General features: G+C 38.3%; 4 protein-coding genes across 7 annotated transcripts in view; 2 read left to right on the plus strand and 2 right to left on the minus strand.

Annotated features, from left to right (window-relative positions):
- LOC107216580 (intraflagellar transport protein 56) overlaps window positions 1-16,829 on the minus strand; it is a 65,368-nt gene extending 48,539 nt beyond the window's left edge. The window contains exons 1-7 of one of the 4 annotated variants that reach the window (XM_046730491.1): window positions 16,664-16,829; window positions 15,970-16,496; window positions 15,360-15,462; window positions 15,071-15,280; window positions 14,561-14,867; window positions 13,710-13,950; window positions 12,819-13,104 (exon numbers count right to left, since the gene is read on the minus strand). In XM_046730491.1, coding sequence (XP_046586447.1) covers window positions 12,993-13,104; window positions 13,710-13,950; window positions 14,561-14,867; window positions 15,071-15,280; window positions 15,360-15,462; window positions 15,970-16,496; window positions 16,664-16,666 — 1,503 coding nt within the window. In that variant the 5' untranslated portion in view covers window positions 16,667-16,829 and the 3' untranslated portion in view covers window positions 12,819-12,992. Of the gene's footprint in view, window positions 1-7,841; window positions 8,834-12,818; window positions 13,105-13,709; window positions 13,951-14,560; window positions 14,868-15,070; window positions 15,281-15,359; window positions 15,610-15,969; window positions 16,497-16,663 lie in introns of those variants that run through there. The other 3 variants (XM_015653819.2, XM_046730490.1, XM_046730493.1) reach the window with 3 other exon arrangements.
- A 242-nt stretch (window positions 16,830-17,071) lies between these two features.
- Window positions 17,072-18,547, plus strand: LOC107216575 (60S ribosomal protein L14). Its single transcript, XM_046730496.1, has 4 exons — window positions 17,072-17,122; window positions 17,528-17,629; window positions 17,943-18,137; window positions 18,325-18,547. The coding sequence occupies exons 1-4, from the start codon at window positions 17,120-17,122 to the stop codon at window positions 18,505-18,507; spliced, it is 483 nt and encodes a 160-aa protein (XP_046586452.1). The 5' UTR covers window positions 17,072-17,119; the 3' UTR covers window positions 18,508-18,547.
- A 4-nt stretch (window positions 18,548-18,551) lies between these two features.
- On the plus strand, window positions 18,552-19,575 carry LOC107216589. Its single transcript, XM_015653828.2, has 3 exons — window positions 18,552-18,855; window positions 18,924-19,088; window positions 19,180-19,575. Exons 1-3 carry the CDS (start codon window positions 18,744-18,746, stop codon window positions 19,485-19,487), a joined length of 585 nt encoding a protein of 194 aa, XP_015509314.1. The 5' UTR covers window positions 18,552-18,743; the 3' UTR covers window positions 19,488-19,575.
- On the minus strand, window positions 19,563-23,167 carry LOC107216610 (nibrin). Its single transcript, XM_015653853.2, has 10 exons — window positions 22,972-23,167; window positions 22,740-22,876; window positions 22,444-22,604; window positions 22,196-22,355; window positions 21,851-22,103; window positions 21,648-21,782; window positions 20,857-21,567; window positions 20,305-20,750; window positions 20,043-20,138; window positions 19,563-19,940 (listed from the first exon to the last, which is right to left on the minus strand). The coding sequence occupies exons 1-10, from the start codon at window positions 22,994-22,996 to the stop codon at window positions 19,764-19,766; spliced, it is 2,301 nt and encodes a 766-aa protein (XP_015509339.2). The 5' UTR covers window positions 22,997-23,167; the 3' UTR covers window positions 19,563-19,763.
- Window positions 23,168-23,733: the final 566 nt, after the last annotated feature.

The raw sequence follows: 23,733 nt of genomic DNA on the forward strand, positions 1-23,733 counted from the left end.
TTCATCCACCGCACTTGATACCGTTTATCAATTAACGAACTGTAACAGGATTTCCATGTAGGTATCTAATTTCCCCTAAACGAAAAAAGGTTCTCGAGATTTACCGATTTCACAGATTCTTTTGTCCAATTTGAAAGTGACAGTAAGATTGGCAACGTGAATTTCATATTTGCTACGAATCTCACGACTGATGTGACGTAATAACTACAGATAATATAATTATAATGTCTACGAAACAAATGCAGAAAATTTTTTATTTTTTTTTCTCTTCAACCAGGTTCAATGAAACATTCCAGTCTTATCGACACGATGCATTGTAAACGAATATCTCTACCATATCTACACCTGTGTCAACGGCTTTATTGAATTCGAAATATTATCGTTTCTCAAGGTGAACGGTCTTACTGGTGGAAAATTTTTCACGCAAATATATGTACGATGACCTTACGCAAGTGCAAATATGGAGGCAAAGATAAAGGTGTTTGCTTGAACACAGACGTACGCGGACCTGTATGTGTATATGAATATAATTTTTTATCGTTATCTGGATTATTTTTATTATTATTTTATACCCGCTCGTTCTCTGGAAACAATTATATCGGAGTCGGGGAATGATTATTTATACATTATACTTTAACGTATATATCACGCGCAGGCAAACTGTTAATTGCGTGTAATCTTACCGACTGGGCAATTTCTGTCGTCGCTATATAAAATTAACAAACTTTCCTGGGAATAGTGATAAGTGTATTTAAACACGCCACACATGCGCACCGCGGAGTACATTAAATTTTAAATGTACGATACAGATACGTCCATCATTTCGCAAAATATTCTGCGACGTGTAACGCATGTTCACACGTAACGTCTTTGTAAATATAGTTTCTGGTGTTAATATCGATCAAGGTGACCCGGAGCCCGATGATCTATCCACTGCAGAAAGCGACAGACGTCGACTCTTTTTGTCTTAAAATATTCACAGGTTGAATGTGACGGTATTATTATTGCAGACCTATAGCTGTCTGCAAAATGGGCAAGCCTTGGGGCAATTTTACATCCAACAATAAAAATTCCATCATTTTTCATGCGACAATTGACGCAATATTTCTGGTGCTCGATTAGCTTCGTTATCTTATTCGTATACCGATTGTGAGATGGCTATAACGCTCTGTCAGTTTCAATGAGAGACTCGGATAATATCCCGTATTACGTGTACGCAAGTAGACATATGGATTATCTAAATAGCTGCAGGTAAACGGTAAATAAAAATGTACGATCGTTTGAAGGATACAATCGACCAGTACACTCGTTAAAGAGATGCTCTGATCCATTTCCACGTTGTCTTACATACCTATATATGTATATCTCCAAATATCGAAACCAATTAGATACACAATTCTGAACAAAAACACTCCAATACAATTTCATTCAACGCAGAAATAAAGAAACCGCACGGATTGTAAGAATTTGCTATTGCGATATGGTAGGATTCATGCCTTTTTTTTTTTGTCTGCTTTAAGGGAAATATGTTGAAGCGTTTTAGTTCAGAATTGCGTGTAAAATGGGTCTGTATAGCCTTTTTTCACGGTTGCGATACGTGGAGTTATATATTTGGATATAAATACGTTAACGTCGAAATCGACCAGAGCACCCCCTTAAATAATTCGCGGTAGAAGAAAGGAGGAGAATCTTTTACCGAAGTTGTTTTTATCGAAGACTATTCGATCAAGTGAGCAAATGAAGGAAAATAGACGGAGAAAAAACGTTTGAAAACAAATACCGCGAAACTTTCTACGAGCGTATAATATCAACACAGGGTTAATAGCGTTGCTTTGTTGCGTGATCCATCTTAATTTTCAACCCTTGGAACTCATTCTTCGCACGATAATAATCGACAACAAACGACGTTGATATCGAAGGGAAACAAATAGTCGTACGTACGACTTAAGTTTTCCTTAATATATCTTGGAAACGTGCACGTGAAACGAATTGATAAACGAACAGAATTCGACAGAGTGAATTACACTTCGACTTTCATTCTTATATGGATATGTAGGCGTATACGTGACGAGACGCGCGCTTTTATCCTGCAGTTTGAAAGGTGCGATATTTGACGAAAAGCTACAAAAAGGGAATTTGTAACTATTACTATTCGGAGATGTTCATTTTTTCGTCTCGTAAAATTCAACGTTATTCTTTACATCCCCAGCTAGCGTTAACGAGGCTACAAATCTGACCCAGATTTTGCGAACTGACTCTATTTTCACGTTTCCGCGTATTGAAGGAGGAGGGTCCGCATTTGCGACTCCGGTTTGCCCGACGTAATCACGTCATTACATACAGCCGAGTTTATTTGGATGTAGGATCTCCTCTCCGCGTGCAGATCTTGGCAAGCCTTCAAGATATAGGTAAGCAATATACGATGCGGTAAAACGAGTACCTTTGAGATATCGGAAATCGCAATATACGCTCAAGTACAGGCAAGTCAGTGTGTGCGTGCAACAATGCGAAACGTGTTTGTTACAGAGACGTAGGCACGCGTGCAGCGGACTATTGAAGTCACGGAATTGGATTCGAGAATCCGCGGAAGACTTTTGCGCATCGGAAAGAGCTGTGGGTACGGCTTTAGATTTCCTCGAAGTGTTTACTAGACCATTATGATCAGATCCGCGCGCACAGGTTTCTCAGAAGTTAATATACTGCGATGTAGGTACGTATGTTGGTTAAATTACTTGACGGGGAAAATTAGACGCATGCTTATATTGTACACGCTTCTACGCAACCGTGGTTCGATCGTCATACGTAAGTATACCTCGATATCAAAGAGATGAGATACCGTCTTTTTTATTATAAATTTAAAGAATTTTTTAATTTAGATAGTCGAAGTATGAAGAACCGAAACTATAGAAAAGTCAGAATTAGAATGCCAAAATTTGTCTCAATAATATAGAATTGTATACGGATTATTCATTTTGCCGTTGTATGTTTGTATATTTTATCTTTTTGTACCAAGTGGATACGAAAAATTGAAAATTAGAAATTCGAACTAGAAAAAGACGAAAAAAAAAATTATTCGTGTAATTATATACATGTACATATATCCCTGAATCCTAGATCGCGATTAGGTCTGTGAAATTAAGATCGACAATTTCGCAACCGATTACTACGATATTCGAAACTGATCGGTATCAGAACGCTTAAACGACCGATAAAACACTCTCCAGCATAAGTGTTACTCTGTTTGGTTACAAACAATGCCTGCTATTTTCAGGTCTTGGCACGGTGCGCAAAATTATATATTCTGGCTGTGTGTATTTCACATCGACTAAGCATTTGAAAAATTTACAAATTTCTACCACCCAAGCTCAGTGACTGAACCTAGGTTCGTCCACCTTGCTGTCAAACGTTATTATATCAGCTTACGAATTATTTCTAACCAGTGGAAAATGAATGAAATTCTGTAATGAATTATTTTTTTTTTTCAATCAGAGTAATTTGATAAAAGATGTGACAGTATCATGAAGTATGTTTGTGTCGTGGAAATTAATTAGTAGTTATGCTTGATCGTTTCAAAGTGAAGAGAGATCAATTATACGTGTACTGTTAAGATCAAAAGCGATTGCCGGAAGTAATTGAATGAATTACTGAAATATTACACTTTATTCATTATCAGATTGAAAAATATTTGTAACGTATCTGATTATAACAAATACTTGTAAAACTAAGAATTTACCGACTGCCTTGATAAAGAGTTCAAAGAATATTAAAACAATGCTGTTATCAGTAATCAGCTTTAAATTTTTTCAAAAAAAGGGGGTCAATAATGATAAGGAGTGAAAAAATCCCAATTTTCACTTTACGTTATTTATGGAAGTCCCCATTAGGTTATACAAACCGAATGTAGATTCAACAAAAGTTCCCGGTTAACAAGATTTCCAATAAAATATCTACGCATATAACATATCAATAATAATATAACATTGTCGCAAAAGTCAGCGATATAATTGAGCTCTGTACATCGTAACCTCTGATCGCCAGTAAAAAAAAAAGTGTCTGAATGGGGGCATACGGGAAGCTTAAACTCGCACACGCATTTACACGTACGCATACTTGCCGTTTAAATATTCAACACTTTTAGAGGAATTTGCGAACGTTGCAGAACGCAAGAATATTGCGAGGAATTTTTTTCAACAGAACTTTATTTCCCACAGATACTTATCTCAGGGTCTAGACTCAACCGCGGGATTGCCGAGCAAGCATATCCTCGTTAATTCCGATCGGTCCCATGTGTATAATTATGCACCGAAATTATTTTTACGAACCTGCGTTATAACCAACTCGAATAATCTCTACATCTCAAATTAATTTCCCCGAATTTCAACTGCCAATGTAGTAAACCGTTTTTACATTATACGGTACGATTGAATTTGCAATCTTAAAGTCGAAGAATGTGTAATTTGGAGAAAAAATACACAAAAGAATAAATAAATAAATAAATATATATATAACATGCACGTACACCACTCTTGCAAAATTTAAGATCGTTTGACGTGATCAAGCTCAGCTGCAGCAAACAAATTTTACACAGTCCCGTGAAGGATTCTGGCACCCGACGTGCTACTTGGAATTTGAATTTTTTTCTTTTATTTAATGTTACTTTATTTTTCTTTGTAGCACATGGATACAGCACAAATAATTAAAACTAAGCGTGTACCAAGAATAAAATGTTCGTAGACACCTAACGCGCAGTTATAATTTGTAAGCTACATGGCTCATCAATCATAATTTTTTTAAATCAACGTACAGTAAATACGTTCATGCTAGGTCAGTGTACTTATACAGTAATCTTTGCTCTGCGGTTTCGTTACCCCAGCTTTTGCATAATTGTAATTAATTCCGGGTGGATTTGCATAGGCGGAAAATTAGCCATTAGCTTGTTTTGAAACAGTATACATAATAATCCTATACACATATCAGTTGTTTATGACGTGATAATCCATTTAGGACTTAACGCCACTGGAACAATGATCAATAATTATGAGCCTATCTCGAGTTGTAGAAGCGTAGATCGTTGTCGATAATTAATGGAAGATGATAAACAGATTTGATATACTAATAGGTAGAAATAAAGATGTTATCTGCTCGTAAGCGAGAATGTGCGAAAAATTTCCCGCTAAATTACGCGGAATTTATACGCGTTGCCGGAAGTGTGATAATTCTCAGCTACGGTTTTCTCCACCCGGTAAACAGAGATTAACCGCAATTTGTTGTCCCGCGAATTAAAATAAAAAAAATGTTATCGACGCGGTTTATTGCTTTTTCTTTTTTTTTTTTAGACCGGTAATAACGTGGATGATAATTAGTATATTCGCGAATTGTTTTTTGTTTCCGGGAGATATTGTAGAATAAAATGCGTGCTGATTGTCAATTCAAAGATCAGTTCCCAAGATACGATCGCGTTTAATACTTCATACGTTATTCCGTGGGTGAAACAGGATTTAGCATCAGCAGAATTACGTTTGCGGAATAGCCAGGCGTATGACAGAGAATTGCGGAAAAATAAAACTGGCATTAAGTAATATGCGCACTGCAGGAATGCGGCACTGCATGCGTAGAGCAGTTTGATCGAAAACGTGGAAGCGACCTTGGATCGCGGTTTGCGATATGAAATTGTGCGATTCGAGGAAATCCGCGAGTATCGCAGTAACGGGCAACGCTTTCGAACAAGATTGCGCTGTTATTCTTAGAGAAAGTTCCGTTTCCGAATTTAGAGATGTCCGACCTTTTTATAGCATTTACAACGAGCCGTGTATCAAGGCCGACATGCGAATACCGCATACACAAATTTGTAAGGACGATCGGCTACGTAATTTACATAAAAATGTAAAGATTCTCCGAAATCATTCTGGTATGTGTCCTTGCCTGGACAATTTTTCAACGGGAGTATAAAAAGTATACCTACAATATTTACATGCAAAACTGATGAAATAAAAACGTAATGAGACAAAGCTTTAAATATATTGTCGCCAACGAAAGCTAATCCGATTATATGCGACTGTAAAAGTTCCTGCGACGGAGGAGAAAATGTTAAAACACTGAAATTCAATTATAAACACCTCGTTACTACAGATCGTCTGGGTCAAATTGTGATTAAGAATAATGTAAGTATTTCTTGTTTAATCAAAAGTTTAATATTGGTAATTTACAAAGAATTCATTCATTCGGTAATTCAAAAGATTGTAGAATAACGTGATACAATTCTGACGTTCTTGGCAACAAGTTTTTTGCGACTGAAATTCAGTGTCGAAGCGTTTCTTTCTGGATCACAGAAGAATCTCGTAAAATCAGACTCAACTCGATCAATTTCGGTTGTCCCGTTTAACTTTTGTTTTCTTATCTTTTTGATTCGACCCGGCTATACGTACCATGAATCCTTAACCCTTTCAATCACGCAATTCAGGTACCTGGGAATGCAAAAAAATTCAGGATTTTGCATGAAATATAATGAAAAAATGCCAAAAAAAGGTTGCCACTACAGTGGCTTCTGTAACTGAAAGGGTTAAAGCGCACTCATGCGATTGAGGATTGTGTACGTATACGTATACAAATACATGTATGAGAAGACCGTCGTTTCTGCCTCTGCGATCCTGTGACCGTCTAGACTGTACGATAATAAATAAAAACAAATACTAAGAAATCCGATCGACGGTTGGCCAAATGTGCGGCGCAGTATATTTTCTGCGCAAATAGGTATACCTATGAGGGTGTGTAAATATGCGGCGTTGCAGAGGAGGCGTCGATTGGCAAAAGGCAAAAGTTGAAAGGAAAGAACCAAAAAAACACGAACGCGCTGTGCAGACCTACGCAATTGTAATGGCAAAATCGTTGGCGCCACTTGTACATATTTTTAGCAACACCTGTCTCAGTTTTCCACCAACGGCTAAATATGTCGTCAAGCCTGTTCGTAAACATCTCGACGCGTTTCATCGTCGACGTCACGGAGCAACGGATAAAAGGAACGGGGGAGCCAAAGTGAAAATAGCGTTTTGACGGCCAGTGATGCTCGCGTGACGTCAAGAAGTCACGTAGATACGCCGGATAGGCAGTTCGTGGAATATTTAAAACTGTTTTGCACCGCTGTTTTCAATTTTCATTATTTCCATTTCTCATACTCCTATTCTCCTTCGTATTAATCTTCTTTTTCGTCAATTTCGCTGCAGTGACGCCATCGCGCGTCATCGATACAACATTAATAATAATAATAATAATAATAATATATTATTATTATTTATTATTATTATTTCTCAAGAAGCAGAGACACTTTAGCGTCGCTCGTCGTCTATACCAGAACACCGCTTTACTCATCTCGAAGGAACGCGAGCGTCTGGCAGCCTCGGCCTTTGTTCGACGTTTGAAAATCGTACTCGAAGAATTGTTTTCAGGCTGTTTTCACCCGACAGCTAACATCAACTTCTCCGAAGCCGCATAATTCAACTTTCGGATTATGGGCAACCTTACGAGCTCAGCTCGCCCACGATCAACCTCCGTGAATCATTTCTCGAAATAAACTTTCCACCTTCCTAAAATAGCATTCGACGATCAACGCTACACGAAACTCGTGACTTCTTATGTGCTAATCTAGTTCCGAGTCTTGCTCAGTGGGTCACGTGTACATGCGACGTATTATGTACACGTGCGTACGTGTGTGTGCTTCGCAGAGTTCTTCCGCAAGATTGTAACCGTGGTATAATATCGAGCTATTTATAGCCGTTGAATGTAAGAAGAGTAAAATAAAAATCTTGATTAATGCGTGTCACACACACAGCAAGTATAATACTTACCAGTTTTTGTCGGCTTGCGCCTGGTACAGTAACTCGATAAAATTTTTGCAAAATTCTCAAGGTCTTCGATCCTTGTTGGAACAGCTTTTTTTACACCAGATACAGCGACGAGTAGTATTTGGGAATGCCCAGAAGCAATCAACCTCGGGTGAAATAATCCAACAGGAACTTTCTGCTACGTTCGTTCGTTCGTTCGTTCGTTTAGCAAAATATCGCACAGCGAAAGTGTTTCACGACACACCAAATACGGTGCGACCATTATACGCGTGTAACACTTGCAGCGAGGTGAACAACTTCTCGGAGCTTTGTGCCCCGTTAGTTACTCGAAACTCGAGAGTTTCGTTACTTTTACCGCGATACGCGATGGTATCAAAACAATTTTGCGCTATTCCGCGAATTGTTCTTCTTACTAATAAATCGATTCCGTCGTTGATTAATATCTTTGAAAAATACCGAGCAAGCGATTGTTCGCGAAATTGAACGTCGATGGACTCGTGGAAAAGCTCGTCTTACATTGCTTACGAAATTTTGAAAAGCCCGGCGCGTCACTTCTGAAGTTAGAAAACCGTTATTTGGAACGAACCGAAAATACGGACGTGAAGTTTGCGGAACGAATTCCGCATTTAAGAATGGAACGTCGAAAGAATAACGTCGAAAAATACGTTGGCGTTTATTCGGAAGTTTGATCGATCATTCGGTAATCAAGTTTCGTTGTCCCCGTTATTTGCGTTCTTCGCTGATTGTGTCATGCCTGCCTTTCATTCCCTTCCGCTGAATTCCGAGACAATTCATTCTCGCTAACGTGCAACTAGTTGGGCAAATTGTGCAATTTTCCAGAACACGCAACGCGCTCACGAATGCTTCCTGCATTATACGCGCACATTGTCCATATGCAAAGGTATGCGTAGGTAGGTACGTACATAAATACACGCCTGTCCGTATTGTTTGTATACCTGAGCGAGCGAAGAGCGCGGAAATGTCAGCTCCGGTTCAGATCGGATGTCAGACTGAACTGAAATTCCGTTCCGCCGAGATCAAAACCGACGGATTTTCACACGGGTTGTTCGCAGCTCTGTTTCTCGCTTATTTACGTTATCTGTACCCCGCACGGTTGGAGTATTGAAATTCAAAGAACTCGGCAAGGGATCCTCTTCACGATTTTAATGGGGTATTCGATCTCCTACACCGAAACCCTGATTTATACTTTCTTCAAGAAGAAATATCTTTTCCCGGTCAAAGAAAAAAGGCACTTATTGACTCTGCGCCGCAGATGTTCCACGGGTCGCTTTATCTCCTCAGGAATGCGACATCTTGGAGTATTTCTGCCGAAGTTGGCGCGATAAGTGGATTAAAGTGTTACCTTCGGAACGAGTGCGAAGCATCTTGACAAAATTCATGAAAAATTATCAGATCTTGGTATCACAACAACGCAAGACGACGGACACGAGAATTGGAACAAACTAGAACTACCCTGGCGCCGAGTAGGCGCCGTATCTACGTTATTTGGTTTAACGGTTACGAGACTGTGACATCGTTTCAGGAAATGACGATAAGTCATAATTGAATTCCGACAAATATGTCCAGAACCATTTCGCGGTAAAGGTTGCACATCCAGTCGGGGTTGGATATAAGTTGAAAATTTTCTGCATTAGTCACTCCGATTGTACACACGGTATACGAACCGTAGGAACGTTACGTACGCAAAACGTGTGTGAGATACCTGCGGGTATGGTATTGGTACGTATACCGTAACCCGAATGTGATCATCGACGTCGAGAGATTAGTCATTGTTGCGGTGCACAGAAAGCACCCGCAGGCCGTGTTAAAGACGATAATAATATACTCAGGATTTTCAGCCGGCTTAGTTATATTCTGTATTATTATGTAGTGGTAAAACATAACCGATAAGACCGTGACGTGTGTTGCGGATAAAAACCGAGCACTCCGCGGTGCCGCGCATTTGCCATATCCGTGTCGAGTGTTACTACTGCAGCTACGTGTTACACGCAATTACGGTCATCGATGACGATGGTGTTTGAAGATGGGGAAGGAACTTTGAAGGAAAGAACGAGAGTCGAACGAACGATAAACGCGGGCTTTGCACCGTGCGTTGAGTGACGATTAAATACCTAATAAATCTCGTTAAACTTTCGTTCTTAACAGTCTCTAATTTCATTCGCGAGGTTAAAAATTCACGCGTCCTCTTATGGTATGAATTAAAGAATCCCTGTACTGATTTGTAAAACTTACACCCCGTTTCAGTGAAAATTTAACCAACAACTGTCCGTCGACTGGAACTTTTTATATTCGTACCCGCGAGCTATAATCAGAAACTCTTGAGAGGATACAGTAAACGACTTTAGGACTTTTGCAGTTGTGTATGCCGTAGTGCGGACTTAAACGAGTATAAGAAGTATACAATTCGAGCCTGATTTATATTTAGTAAGGCATGTTAAATTATAAATACAGGACATTTTCTACGTACTTCTTTATTTTACGGTTTTAATGTCGTGGATGTGCGAGTTAAACAACCACAAAATGATCGATTTATCGATCGAGTTGTCGTTCACCGACTTTCGCTTTAAATTGAAACAGGGTTTTACTCAATTTTTATAAAACCTTGTACAAAGGTATGGAATATACTTCCACAGTTATACAGTATAAGCTAATGTTGAGTCGCTTTTTTACAGTTTTTTTTTTAAAGCCAATGTTCCGTTCATTGTAGTTTAAAGAATTCTGCTTTTAAACGATTCGCGTCAGCCAGACGCGTCATGTCATAAGATTGGCAAACACGACTCGAAAAGGACACGATGTAATTTCACTGCGATATCCTGAACGGTTCTTGAAACGGAAGTTGCGGAGGTACGAGAATAGTATTTCTGGAATATGATGTTCGAAGATAAAATTGCAAATTAGTCACTGGTACACTTTAGCGATTCAAACCTCACGTACTACCAGTAGCTATATACGTATGTATTGTATATCCAGATGTTTCTCTTCCTCAATTTCACCCCCTTTTTCGTACCCTTTTCAGGGATGTAACAACTTAGTACAGTCGGAATGTCAGGTTTTTTTAGGATTGCAGGTAGATCACTGCTGTGAGAATGTGATGCGTCCGAGGGAGACGATGATGGTTATTTTCAAGCTGAGGAAAAGGTAATTATATTCTGTTATTCCAAACAGGAGCCCCTCCCTGCCGACAAAGCGATAGAGATTATCGCGTTATTCTCAGTAAAGGGGACAAAAAGGACGAGGATAGCGGACCGCTGGTCAGGTCTCGTAAATGTAACGAGGAGTATCACGATTCCCTGTAGGCCTGCCTTGGGCCCCGCAACGCTGAACTCTTCTTCGAGGAACTTATCGGACAGAGGTATCACGATGATGGAGGTAGGCACGATACACGGGCCCAACCCTACGCCACGTCAGTTTCTAACATGCATATACATGATGAGCACCTATCCGTCCTGCAGCTCTCTGGGTATTCATACCTTGGCGGTTTCCTCGTCACATTCTTATTTTATTTTAAGGAAATCGATGATTAAATCGTTTCTTAAAATACAAACGATTCCCTTTAAAAACCCTCTCGCTTTTAGAATGTGCCACATACTGCAGTATAACTATATTTCGATATTATACACGGAAACATACATTTTCAGAAGCGGAACTTCCTACACGGTGTAATATGCATATTACAATAAACAAGTACGCCAGCTCATTTCTCTTTCTCGTTATTACGATATTGCTGTAATTGATTTGAATATTTTTAATATTTTTATTTATATATATACCTATATATTTAATCGAATCTCGGAAGTTTCTTCGTTACAATACCGATATTAATCACGCAGTGTTTGTTCATTTTCCCTATTTCTCGAAGCGTGACTCAGTCTAGTACTGTCAAGTCGCCTTGGAGCGTTCGAAGGCTATGTTTAAAATACCAGCCTATAACCGACGCATCGAGCCCGGAGGAATGCTAAAATTGATCCACGTAGGTATTCCTAGAACGGTGTATAACATGCAGCGCGCGAGACTGCGTCGCGTCTTAGGCCGTCTCACCACCCTCTGCATGGATTTTCGAGGCTTCGATTTCGGCTCCAAGACTCATCGTCGGGCGACGAGGGTCGGAGGGTGCACTCCGAGAACCCGATGCATCTTCGAGGCGGGAAGTAGTATAACTGGTTGCAGCATGCGTTTGCACCCCGCGGGCTTTCCGGGAATAAATAACGATTCTGATGCGGGAACGTGTTATTACAAATGATAAATGCCAAAGCCCCGTCCTCCTCGCCTGAGCGATAATGTTCTTCGGCGAAACCACGATGACCTCTGAGAGGAGGGCAGACGTTTGACAGATTTTATATTCGACGTACGTTACGATGATTAACAACGTATTCGTGCGGCATCGGTGTAATGTAGTCGAGATTGATTTCTCGGATACATTGTACACGATGTGAGTATGAGGCACGAGTTATACGTTACATATATGAGTTCGTGGTAGCTGCTGAATGCGAGTTAGTTTCTCACTGTCGCACGAGCGTTGGTTGGGTTGGAAAATTAAAGGAATACATTACGATTGGAATTTAGGTAAAGTGTTACCGAGAAGATATCCGACCGGAAGGTGGCAAATTGTTTACGAGGAAAATTTGCCGCGTAAACAAGGAGGAATGTTCGCGGAGAATAAAAGTAATCGTGTACAACTGTCCGCTTTCAACGTGTCTTCGTAACGAAAAATAACCTGTACGTAAGCCACGTTTCATGGAAAGTGTAGGATTGTGGTGAAAATTACTCGTTTCTCTTTTCCATACAGTTGGTATATCTTATTACGTATATCGACGTTTTATAAACAAAGTCACAATGCTTGGACGGACTAGTTTCGTAATTTATATCCCTATAAATATACATACAACATGTATATAATATACAAACTCACGGGTAATGTAAAGTAATTTCGTATTTTCACGCGCCGCATCGGTATTTTCCTCTGAAATGTCGCATTATATCCGACGATAAACGCGTGATGTAAAGCGCAAAATAAGATATTTAACGCAGGGACTGATTTACTTTAGAGAGAAAAAGAATCGTGGCAGCACTTTGCAGATAATTATGCAGGTAACTGACGTGCGTCAGTTTAATTGGAGTTGGACGTTCGATTCCTTAGAAGTTTATCCTGTTGTCTTTACCCCACTTTCGCATAACTCGCGATATCTGTTCTACCTGTGAGTTATTCGTGTTTCTTAGCAGCTGAATTACGTCCGGCAACAGTTCTCTGCACACGAGAATAAATAACTGTTATAGACACGCATTCATACGATGCCGTTGTTTGAATCAGAGTCATTGTAATCTGTCACTTTGTAGATTAGATCATTTGTACGTTTTATATGCTAATTCGTCCTTCCACATAAAAAATACTACGATACATCAAATTTTCTCTTTCACACTTGAATCTCTTGATCACACACTGGCTATGATTAGTAAATTGTAAAACTATACAGAATCATTGGGAAATGCAATTCTGTCATCTTGAATTTTTGACAATGATCTTGAAAAAAGTCTGCGATGTAAAATCGATTTAGGTGAAACTTTTTTTCGTACCAAGTGAAACTTTCGAAGTACAGGAAAATAATGTTAGAGATTAAGGATTACCGCGTCAAGGATAATATTTCCGTCAAATTATGAATTCTTGGGAACATTTTGAGTGTTATTGTTTCCGATTATTGCTAAATTCTAGATTGCAAACAAGATTCTCGGAATTTTTCTAGATAGTGACGAACCTAATGACGATTTCTCAAGAACACAGTTCTTCAATTACCACAGTTCTTCCTCCTTTGCCTTCTTCCTATGACTGATTATTTTTCTTCTTAATGTACTTACTTTGGCTGTTTTCCTGCCACAATGTACTGAAAGGTCCCGCAGCATGCTCCTCTTTTGCCTTCCCAGTGCTCAGGGCTTGGATCCATTCTCTCCAGCATATCGAATGCTTTAGCTGCATGCCAAAACTCTCCCACTTTGTAGCAGGTATTTGCAATTAATAGCAAAAGGTTGAAAGATTCATTCGATGTTTCCATTTTTAGGTAGAGCTCCCAGGCTAACTGAGCTTTTTTGTTCATTATGTCTGAATATACATAACATGATGTTATTGTTCAATATTATTGACGGAGAGTTTAGTTTCGAAATTGAGGCGATGTGATTAGCCTTGATTATACGGATACAGAGCAGTACAATGATTTTCTGGGTAGTTAATTAAAGTGATAATGATTTCCCGAAACCAGTCATTAATACAAGAATTTCATTAGCAAAGGCTTCGTATGTCACAAATATATATATTGTGTGACAGCAAATATAAGGCTGGATTTTACAGAGAGCAAAATGCGGCCGCGGTATTTTGCTACCTAGTTCTAGACCAATAGGAATGCCAATGATGGGCCCTGAGCAAGCTAAGACCGTATCATCTATTTTATTGGCATTCCTATTGGATTAGAACTAGGCAGCAAAATATTGCGGCATCATTTTGCTGCCCGTGAAAATTCCATGAAAATATAGACTAACAGTTTCTTCAGAGATAGCTTTACCGTTCCTTCTAGTTGTGTACACTTATCTGCCGTAAATATAGTTTGACATGAATTTTTTCGAAGATGGCGTTAATGATCATGCCTTGGTATTTAAAGGTGACAAAACACATCTGAAGAAGATACAACATTTGTTTCAAAGAAAGGAATACTTACAACAGTAGGAAAGTAAGCTGATGTAGACGTAGTCATTCTTGTATCTCTCGTTCCGAATCATGAGAAAGGCATCTTCAGCCTCCTTGAAATACCCAGCAGCTGTTTTAGCTTGGCCATAGTTGAAATTGAATACATCTTCATTGAAGTAGTAGCTCTTTATCGAGTGCAGATATACCAAAACTTCTTCGAATTGCCTGAACAGAAAGAAACACGAAGCCATGCACTGACGACCTGGAATTGTGTCACATTCTGACACTGATGATCCGACTAGTTGAAAATACTGCTGGGCTGTCTTTATGTTCTCCCTCTAAAAATATTTCACCCTCAGTTTGACGGTAAATTGAAGGTGAAGAAAACTAAAAATAAATCAAGAAAGTAAAAAACTCACAACCAGCGAAGAAATAAAAATGCAATCGTTAAATAAATAAATAGCACATTTATACGTAACAAATAAAAAATGATATTTTCTAAATATCTTATCGACAGGTTAGATAACGTGCCGAAACTTACAGAGCCTGTTTCTTGACCAATGGCAGCATTGACTACTCCCTTCAGTATATATTCCTGGGGAACGGCTGGTTCAAGGTCTTTAATGAGTTCAAAAGCTTCTCTCACTTCGTTTTGTTTCAAGTAATAAATGACGAGATTTAATCTAGCTTCTGGTATCACATCTACCAAGCTAGGTAATACTTGAAGAGCACCTTCGCCACCTCTGAATACCTGAAACGATGCAGAAATGAGATAATTAAGAAGTAGAATTTTTGAAAATTTTACTCTTTCACTTTCATTAAATACGTACTACTATATTATGTCGTATTAGATCATGCCCAAAGCTGAACGAGCTTGATGTTTGTTCCATAAGTTGTTTCATCTCCGCCTGAGCAGCACTGCCATTGTACAATCTGAAATGATTGCAAGCTTTCAGGTTGATGGCAATTGCGCTGTCTGGATGCTTTTGCAAATAAACTTGAAGAACTTCTTGAGCGACGTCGTAATAGTCCAGCTTGTAGTAGCACAGAGCTACATAGACGTTTAAAGCTAAGTAGTCCCTAATGAAAACATCAGTAAAAACACATTAGTCATTTCATTTTGCAAAGCTATTGATTTTTGAGATTTGCAAGGAAATCAAAGGTTCAAATGCGGGACGTAAGGATAGTGGGAATATGGATAGGATACCTGGTATTCTTTAGGAGTTCAGCTATCAAGTATACTTCGGAATCTTTGCCACTTATCGAGGATTTGTTTTTTAAATTAATTGGTTTGCTAGAATAAATAAGTGACTCGTTTCTTTTAACCTAATTTTAAAAGCACTCTGGCGATGCTTGATTAGTGAAGTACGCTTCTTTGCTAATTGTAAGCTTCAGTTTTTAATTGTGTGATGTGAATATTTTCGTTATTTGAAAACGAACCTGTTTTCCAGTAATATTTTCTTGTATATATCAATAGCCTCCTGATAGTGAGCCCTGAGATAATGGATAGAAGCGAGACACAGTTGATCCTCAATAACATCCTCCAGCATTTGGTGGTATTCCATGAGTTTTTTCTCGTCACCCATTTTGTGAGACAGATGAAAAAGAATCCTGATTTTCAAACGGCTGTCAGGAGATTCTTCTACAACGTTTAACGCTTCCGGGTACATACCAAGGTAAAAATAACAACATGCCAAATTTGTAGCGAGATCTACAGAAGTATTCCCTTTCTTTCTCATGTTTTCATATACTTTTGCAGCTCTTTTATAATCACCGAGGTGAAAGGCACAGTAACCAATCCATAAATCTGTGTTTATTGAATTTTGATCATTTCCATTATACTCCAACAACGTCAACGCTCCTGTATAGTCTCGCTTTTCAAGGAAATCCTCCAACTTAGGGATCTCCTTTCTCGAGGTGCTTTTCTTGGTGCCATCCGTAACCACAGGCTTGGCTCTAGATAGTATCTATGAATAAATTTTCATTTTCATGATTTACCATTTATCAAAATTATGCATTGCCTAACCCAGTAGCTGAGCGGTATGTAATGATTTTCCATTTTATACACAAGCGTCGAAAACATGCAACAGACTTATAATATTTATTAAGATTGTTACTGAATATTTGACATTACCATATTTGCTAATCGGAGAATATCGTTGAATATAATATGCTCACTACCTCGTAAAATGTTTCACCGTAAACTATCGCTGCCATATATAAACAAATCATCTATAAACGTCATAAGCTAATCGATGATCAGATTTGAAGCCTTGTCATTGAAATTAACTTCGGCCCCACTTGAGCTCTACTAGCGCTATCTGGCGCTTAACGTACCAACTTTCCCGCCGACTACTTGTCAGGATGTTTTTTTTTTTTATTATTCTAATTAGCGATTAATGCTAACTTAATGCGGATAAATTCTATAAAAACGAAGTTGAAATGATTTCTCCTATATTTACCTTTCCGAGAGGTTGCGGGATTCAGTAATCGTGTGGATTACACAGTCGTAAGCTTGACTACTTTTCTTTGGGCGAATGTCCGGCAAGTTCCCATTTCAGTTTTTCAGGTCTTTCGCTTCCGGTTAACCATGGTAAGCATGCTGTGGCTCTTGTTATAACGTCAGATTTCTCGTTAAAAGTATTAAATATTATTTAATTTCCATATTATTGTAACACGAACGTAATCGGGTAAACTGTGAAAATGAATATGTGGACGGAGTGTAAGAGGAGAACAGTTATTTGATGGGAATACAACCTTTTTACAATGCGGCTCATCACCAGCCACATGGCACACGCCACTATTTCATACAAGTTTATCAGCGAATCCAAACGATCTCAACGATAGTTTGGGACCGGTTCAAAAGTCTCGATTAGTCCCAACCCAATTAGCCCAATTCGCGCCAGAAATTTCTCGATTGAAGCTTCTACTCTGTGTAACCGTTTCACATGTTCTCGCACAATTCTTAGTCTTATTTACCATTCATTGTTATTTGCAGCCGTTCAAGAGGTTCGTTGAAACGGGCCGCGTCGCCTATGTCAGCGATGGGCCCCATGAAGGCAAACTTGTCACAATTGTTGACATAATTGATCAAAACAGGGTAAGATTCTCTAATTTATAATTAAATTTTTATTATTGGTGATAAGAACCGAGGTTACATTGAAAGCAAGAAACCGGTTGCTTGATTGAAAGAATTTCAACTAATATTTATGAATAGTATCTTTCAAAATCAAGATGTTCTCATTCTAAAGCTTTGTCTGGTCAACATTCTTAATGATGATCCCAAATTCTTGATAGGAATTGCCGGCTGATACATAATTGAAGATATCACAATTTTCTGAAAACATTCTGATCCACCAAACAATATTGTTATGTGGGAATGGTTGGATCTGAATTTAATCTTGTATTTCCAGGTGTTGGTTGATGGACCGGCTGCAAATATACCCCGTGGTCAGATGCGCCTTAGCCAATTACACCTGACGAAATTCCGTCTACGTTTTCCGTTCACTGGCTCGACTCGTGTTGTACGCAAGGCATGGTCTGATGGAAAAATTGATGAGAAATGGAGCGAGTCCATGTGGGCACAAAAAGTAGAAGCCAAGAAAAAGGTATGGAAGTTTTTTTTTTAATCTTCGCATGCTTATATCATTTATATGATGAACCTATATTCTTGATAGGAATTGCCGGCTGATACATAAATGAAGCCATTATTTATCTGATTTGATTTAAAATTGATCATCCTTTTGTCACAAATCCAATTCTCCAAATTAAAATGATTTGATAATAACTTCACAGCGGGCTGCCCTCAGTGACTTTGACCGATTCAAGCTGCGCAAAGCTAGACAGGTCAGAAATAAGTTGAGGACACATGCGTTCTTGAAGATTAAGAAAAAGTCGAGGAAAGGAACTAAGGCTGCCGTTACAGCACCTAAACCTGGCGCAAAGAAGCCTGCAGCCAAGAAGCCCGAAAAGAAATAATTGTACAACCTTTCGAAATAAATCCATACCATAAAAAGTATTACCTGTTTAATTATTCCGGAGATTAAATATCCCTTTGAATCAGGTTTTCAAAAACGTCGCAGTTGGCTAATTAAATGTGTGAATACAGTCTGCATTCTATTAACTTAGCAGTTGCCTTTTCATTCCTCATTGCTTTTTTCTATAGTCGTTTGTTTCTGTATAATCAAGAGAAATCTTTATAGGTAACATGTAAAATGCAGTCAAAATCCACTTCTACTGAAAACGGTGAGCCTCTTATGGCAAAGAAGATGGATAAAGTTGTATTTGAACAAATCTGTGATGCAATATTTATGTTGATACCTGAGGGTATGGCATCCCATGATTAATCATGTATGTAACTCCTATTACACATTTATATTATACCCGTTTGGTAGTGCCACGATTGAAGCAGTTGTTCTTGAGCTGGAGTCTGCTTAGTACAGAAGAAAGATCTCAACTAGATTCTAGAGTTTGTACTTGGTATAATCCCAGTCGTCGCCAACTTTATAAACCTCTTCGAGAAGCCCTAATCCGGTGGGAAAATGTTCAGGATACTCAAGGTTTATATCTTTGATTAGCAAAAGAAGCGTAGTTATGACTTCTAATAATATCATGAGCTTCGTGAATTGACTAGTTTAATTTTTTTATCAGGTGCTCCAGGGTGTGAGCCTGGTATGGTGTCGTTTTCTTGCGACCCTCAACTAGAAGAAGAATTAGTTAACGTAATCTGCAGCTTGGAAATGATGTTTGTCAAGAGTAAAGACAGCACAGATGAAATGATGGAGGGCAAAAATATTCAGTATGGAAGAGTGTTGGAAGAAGTATCGCTAAGTGCAAGAGATAGCCCTAGATCGTTAGCTAGTCCAAAAGATCGAACTCCGCACTCGGTTCACAGTTGCGGCCATATCACAGATAGCAAACATTCGGACGACGATCTTAATGGATACTTGACTAATTAAATACGCTGATTTTGCTCAAGTTTCAGATGTGCTCATACAGCTCAAGTGTATGCCTGAAAAAGATTGACTATCGTGTTATGGAGAAAATGATAATAAGTGTTTATTATTTTACTTTCTTTGCAATACACACGGTTTGTCTACATTATTTTATAAGACAGTTGACGTGTATTTATTTAGATATTGGTACTAAAACTTTGTAATAAAAAATTCAACGATGTTTTATAACCTGTTTACGATGTAGAAGATTTGAATAGAAGAACTTTTTTTTACTTGGGACTACCTCCTTGCCCGCACTTTCTTTTCTCCTTGTTTACTGAAAAGCCTGAAGTCGTCGTTCTCGTCTTCACTCGAGGTCATCTCTTCTTCGCGAACGTTGGTTTTGCTAATAGAGTCGTCTTCAGGCTGATATACATACATATTCTTTATCCTCTCTTTTGGAGTTAAAGTATACATCTAGAAAATGCATGAATTTACTAGGACTCCAATGACACACATTAATTAATCAAAAAAAGAAGTGTACAAGTAATATGGCTCATGTCGAGGGTCAAACGGTACCTTGATAAAAGTTTTGTAATTGCCTCTGGCGTTCAGGGAGACATCGATGTCTTTACGAAGCAGAGGTACAACTGTTGATTTACACGTCTCATCCATCTACAATGAAATAAATCCCTTCTATGATGTACAATTGCATGACCTAATATACTATTGGACGTATACGTATATGTAGTAATCTCCGAAAACGGTTTACTATAAATTTTTCAGTTAATATTTCAGTCTAATATGAGTGAGTTGTTGTAATAAAGGTATCATATCTTACAGAGATGTTTTCCTTCTTGCAGAGAACTAAAGGTGCATGGATCATTTCTTCGTCCCTATCCAATATCTCAATTTTAATTTCGGGTTTTTCTTCCTCGGTGGACGAATTGTTGCTAGTCAAGGACATAGAGCGTTTTCTCTTTAGTATGTTTCTGCATTTTGTTTTTTGAAGTTCTTGTTGAAATATATTGTCTTCTTGCAGTGGATTTGTGGTGGTTGGATCTTCGAGTAATTCGAATAATCCTTCATTTTCATTCTTTATAACGTTCCTCTTTTTCCTTGCTCCCTCGTTTACAAACGCAAACATATCGTCATCATCCCTGTCGTTTTGTTTACGCGATTTTCTTGTATCGCTTATGTTGGCTGAGTTGGACATTTTGGTCGCTGCGTCTAATTTTTTACTCCAAGTATTTCCACCCCTTGGATTTTCCTCATTTGATTGCTGGTCTGCAGGTGTACATAATTTCATCATGTATGTGTAATTGAATAGAAAAGTTATTACAAAGTTTACCTGCACCGCTTTTGATCTTCCATAGAGAGAAATTCTTTTTACCTTCAAAAACATTATGGGCGGCTTTTTTCCATGACCTATCTTTCGAGGTCAATGGATTGGAAAGAAACTTATCACCAGAGTTTCTTGAGGAACTGTGTGCGTATGTTTCGTGAGTATTTTTCGATTTAGATATGTCTGACAGTTGTGACTTCAGCTTAGGATTAAAACGTCTGCCAACTGTTGGGTTTGTAAGAACCTTAGACTTATTTAGCGCATTGTCAAATTCATTGACTTCATTTTTTTTAGCACTTGTGTCATTACTATCAGACTCATATTCAGATCCTGTTTCATCTATAATTAAATTTCCATCTCTAGATGATTCTTCTGATCCAAAAGTTGGTCTTTCTGTAATTTTTTTGTACCCTCCTGGAAGCTGAGATGAATCTTTTACATTTTCTACATTGGCCTGTTTTGTCCCGAACAATAGTTTTCCTTTTCTTGAGTTTTCCGCCTCTTCTATTTGTTCCGAAGATGTAACAGATTCATTGATTATAACGTCCGTTTTGCGAGGAATGGTTGGCAGTATATCTTCCGTGTCAGCTGCTAGAATAGTGCTGGATAGTTGAAAATTTTTTTTTTGCCTACTAACACCTAGCAATCGCTTAAAGTTAAATTTCGGATTACAGTATTTCTCAGTAGAGCAATACAATATTGCCAGCGATATTTCAGATTCCGGAATCAATCTTCGCTTCTTTTTTTGTAAAGCACTTTCTGTAAAAGAAACAATGAGTGATTACAAATGGAACATTCGAAATGACTTATCGAAGGAAGCCGGTGAAGAGAAAACTTACGAATTTCATCATACGAAGCTTGGGAGATATGCAAAGGCTGTGAAGTGCTATTTTCAAGTTGTAAGACGATAAAATTTTCAGTCGAAAGTTCATTTACATCCCTTTGCTCTTCATCGTACAGTTCCAATTTACCTCCTACAATATACGACGTATTATAATTACCATGTAAAGAAAAAAGAAACAGATCGATCGCCAATATTTACCTGCACATTGAACTATATCTTTCAGTCCACATTGAGAAGCTGATAAGCATACGAAGCAGAGATTTCTAAACAGAACTTTGCGCCTGGTGTTGGTTTCTAAAGATACGCATTCACTGTCAATCAATCCTTCTTTTATCGAAGGCACATAATTTTTTACCCCTGGTAGCTCTTCCTTTTTCTCCACACTATGAATGACTGCTCGCCAATATGCCATACTAACAATCTGAGTACCAAATGCCAGGGCTTGGACAACCTAGAACACGTTGGAAAATAAGAATCTGTATTGCACAGGCTACTGCGCAAGTTTTGTTCTACATAATGATTTTAAATGCAATACTATCTAACCTGAGCGGTAAGAGTGGCATTTGACACAGTTAGATGCGTGCAATATTCTTGCCATTTTTCAACAATCACGCCATCCAATATTTCAACAATATTTTGTAGTTCTACTTTTTCATCGGAATTTAGAGTCGATGTCGATATTATGAGAGGTATATAGTGGAGTCTGAAATATTAATTAGTCGTGTGGTTAAATATTCTAAGAGAAATAAGAGACACCTTTTTTGTATGATATACAGGATCTGAATATTTACGTGAATATGTGTTGCTGCAGGCCAAATTTGATTTTGTCTGATGCGCTGAGAATGTGATCCCCTGGCGTAAGTTTGCGCTGTTGATTTTGGCTGCTTAGTACAAAGGTTCCGTATTTGGAGTTAGTATCTTGTACAATTACTGTAGAGCTCGGTTCATTGTTCTGAAATATGAAATGGTGCCGTTAGAAGGATCCGATTATAGATGCAGCAGAAGACAAGCTTTGTCGCATGTTGCAAATGGTTTTAATACTCATTGTAAATGAAAGTCGTGGATAAGTACGTGACCAAAGCACAACCTTGAAATTAACTTTCGGCCTGACAATAACGGTAGCATGAAGTTTACTGATGGAGGCATCGTCTTTGAGAAGAATTTCATACCCTTCCTTTCTGCTAACGATCATCAGTTTGTTCGGTTTTAAATAAATAATATCGCCTAAAAACATAGTTATGGCGCATGATTACATTCCGTCGTTCTGTAGGTTATACAACGACAAAACCAAGTCATATTTTGAAAAGCAAGGGAATTACCTTTAAGGCTCTTTAGGTACCACATAATTGGAAACGGTATTAGCTTACACACGTCACAACATAGACAACTGACACGATACGATGCCGAATCCAACGAATGAACATTTAACAACGGTAAACGCGACGCGACACTGACAAGTCTGACATTTTTATATCCAGAATTTACCGCGCGCTAAACGTACATTAGATCAAGTTCCAATACGTTTCGCAATTCAAACCACGAGATGGCGATGTAAATTGCGCCGTTGTTTCACTGCTATTGATTAGTTCGATATTACGATCGCAGTATATACGTTTTACTATGATACTCATTTGTGGTTCTAATCTGGTTGGACTCGAGGAGTCTAATTAGATTTAAATATTCAATCACGTCGATTTTAAATGACTCTACTCAGTTTCAGACAGTTTGATTTGCGACATATTTTTTTTCAATTGGTCTGAAGGGATTGATGAATTAAGAATTTACCTACGTTGAGTCTAGATAAGCGCAAAAATATTTATTCATAGGATGCAGCTAATAACAATATTACAGTATGCTATCTGCATGGGAAAAAGTTCCCAATTTTTAAATATATTTTCGTAGACAATAAAGTGTAACATATATTATACACAGATAAAGGCATCGCTACAGTCTGTATAGTTTGTGAGAAATATTCAATATCATCTGGTATTCAAACCTTTAGTTTACCATTCATGTTTACTTTCTTAAGCAAATATTGTGGAAATGTTGCATGAGTTATAACGAAGTTGGTTCACGTTTCA

This window comes from Neodiprion lecontei, chromosome 2, assembly GCF_021901455.1.
Source record: "Neodiprion lecontei isolate iyNeoLeco1 chromosome 2, iyNeoLeco1.1, whole genome shotgun sequence".
Lineage (NCBI taxonomy): Eukaryota > Metazoa > Arthropoda > Insecta > Hymenoptera > Diprionidae > Neodiprion > Neodiprion lecontei.

Excerpts from the sequence above, each read along its gene's own strand:
- LOC107216589 (XM_015653828.2), top strand. The coding sequence starts at position 18,744 with ATGCAGTCAAAATCCACTTCTACTGAAAACGGTGAGCCTCTTATGGCA. Across the intron at positions 18,856-18,923 it reads ATTTATGTTGATACCTGAGG|TGCCACGATTGAAGCAGTTG; the intron begins GTATGGCATCCC and ends CCCGTTTGGTAG. Across the intron at positions 19,089-19,179 it reads AAATGTTCAGGATACTCAAG|GTGCTCCAGGGTGTGAGCCT; the intron begins GTTTATATCTTT and ends TTTTTTTATCAG.
- LOC107216610 (XM_015653853.2), bottom strand. The coding sequence starts at position 22,996 with ATGTGGTACCTAAAGAGCCTTAAAG. Across the intron at positions 21,783-21,850 it reads AGATATAGTTCAATGTGCAG|GAGGTAAATTGGAACTGTAC; the intron begins GTAAATATTGGC and ends CGTATATTGTAG. Across the intron at positions 20,751-20,856 it reads CGCCCATAATGTTTTTGAAG|ACCAGCAATCAAATGAGGAA; the intron begins GTAAAAAGAATT and ends GTACACCTGCAG.
- LOC107216575 (XM_046730496.1), top strand. Across the intron at positions 17,630-17,942 it reads ACATAATTGATCAAAACAGG|GTGTTGGTTGATGGACCGGC; the intron begins GTAAGATTCTCT and ends TTGTATTTCCAG. Across the intron at positions 18,138-18,324 it reads AAGTAGAAGCCAAGAAAAAG|CGGGCTGCCCTCAGTGACTT; the intron begins GTATGGAAGTTT and ends ATAACTTCACAG.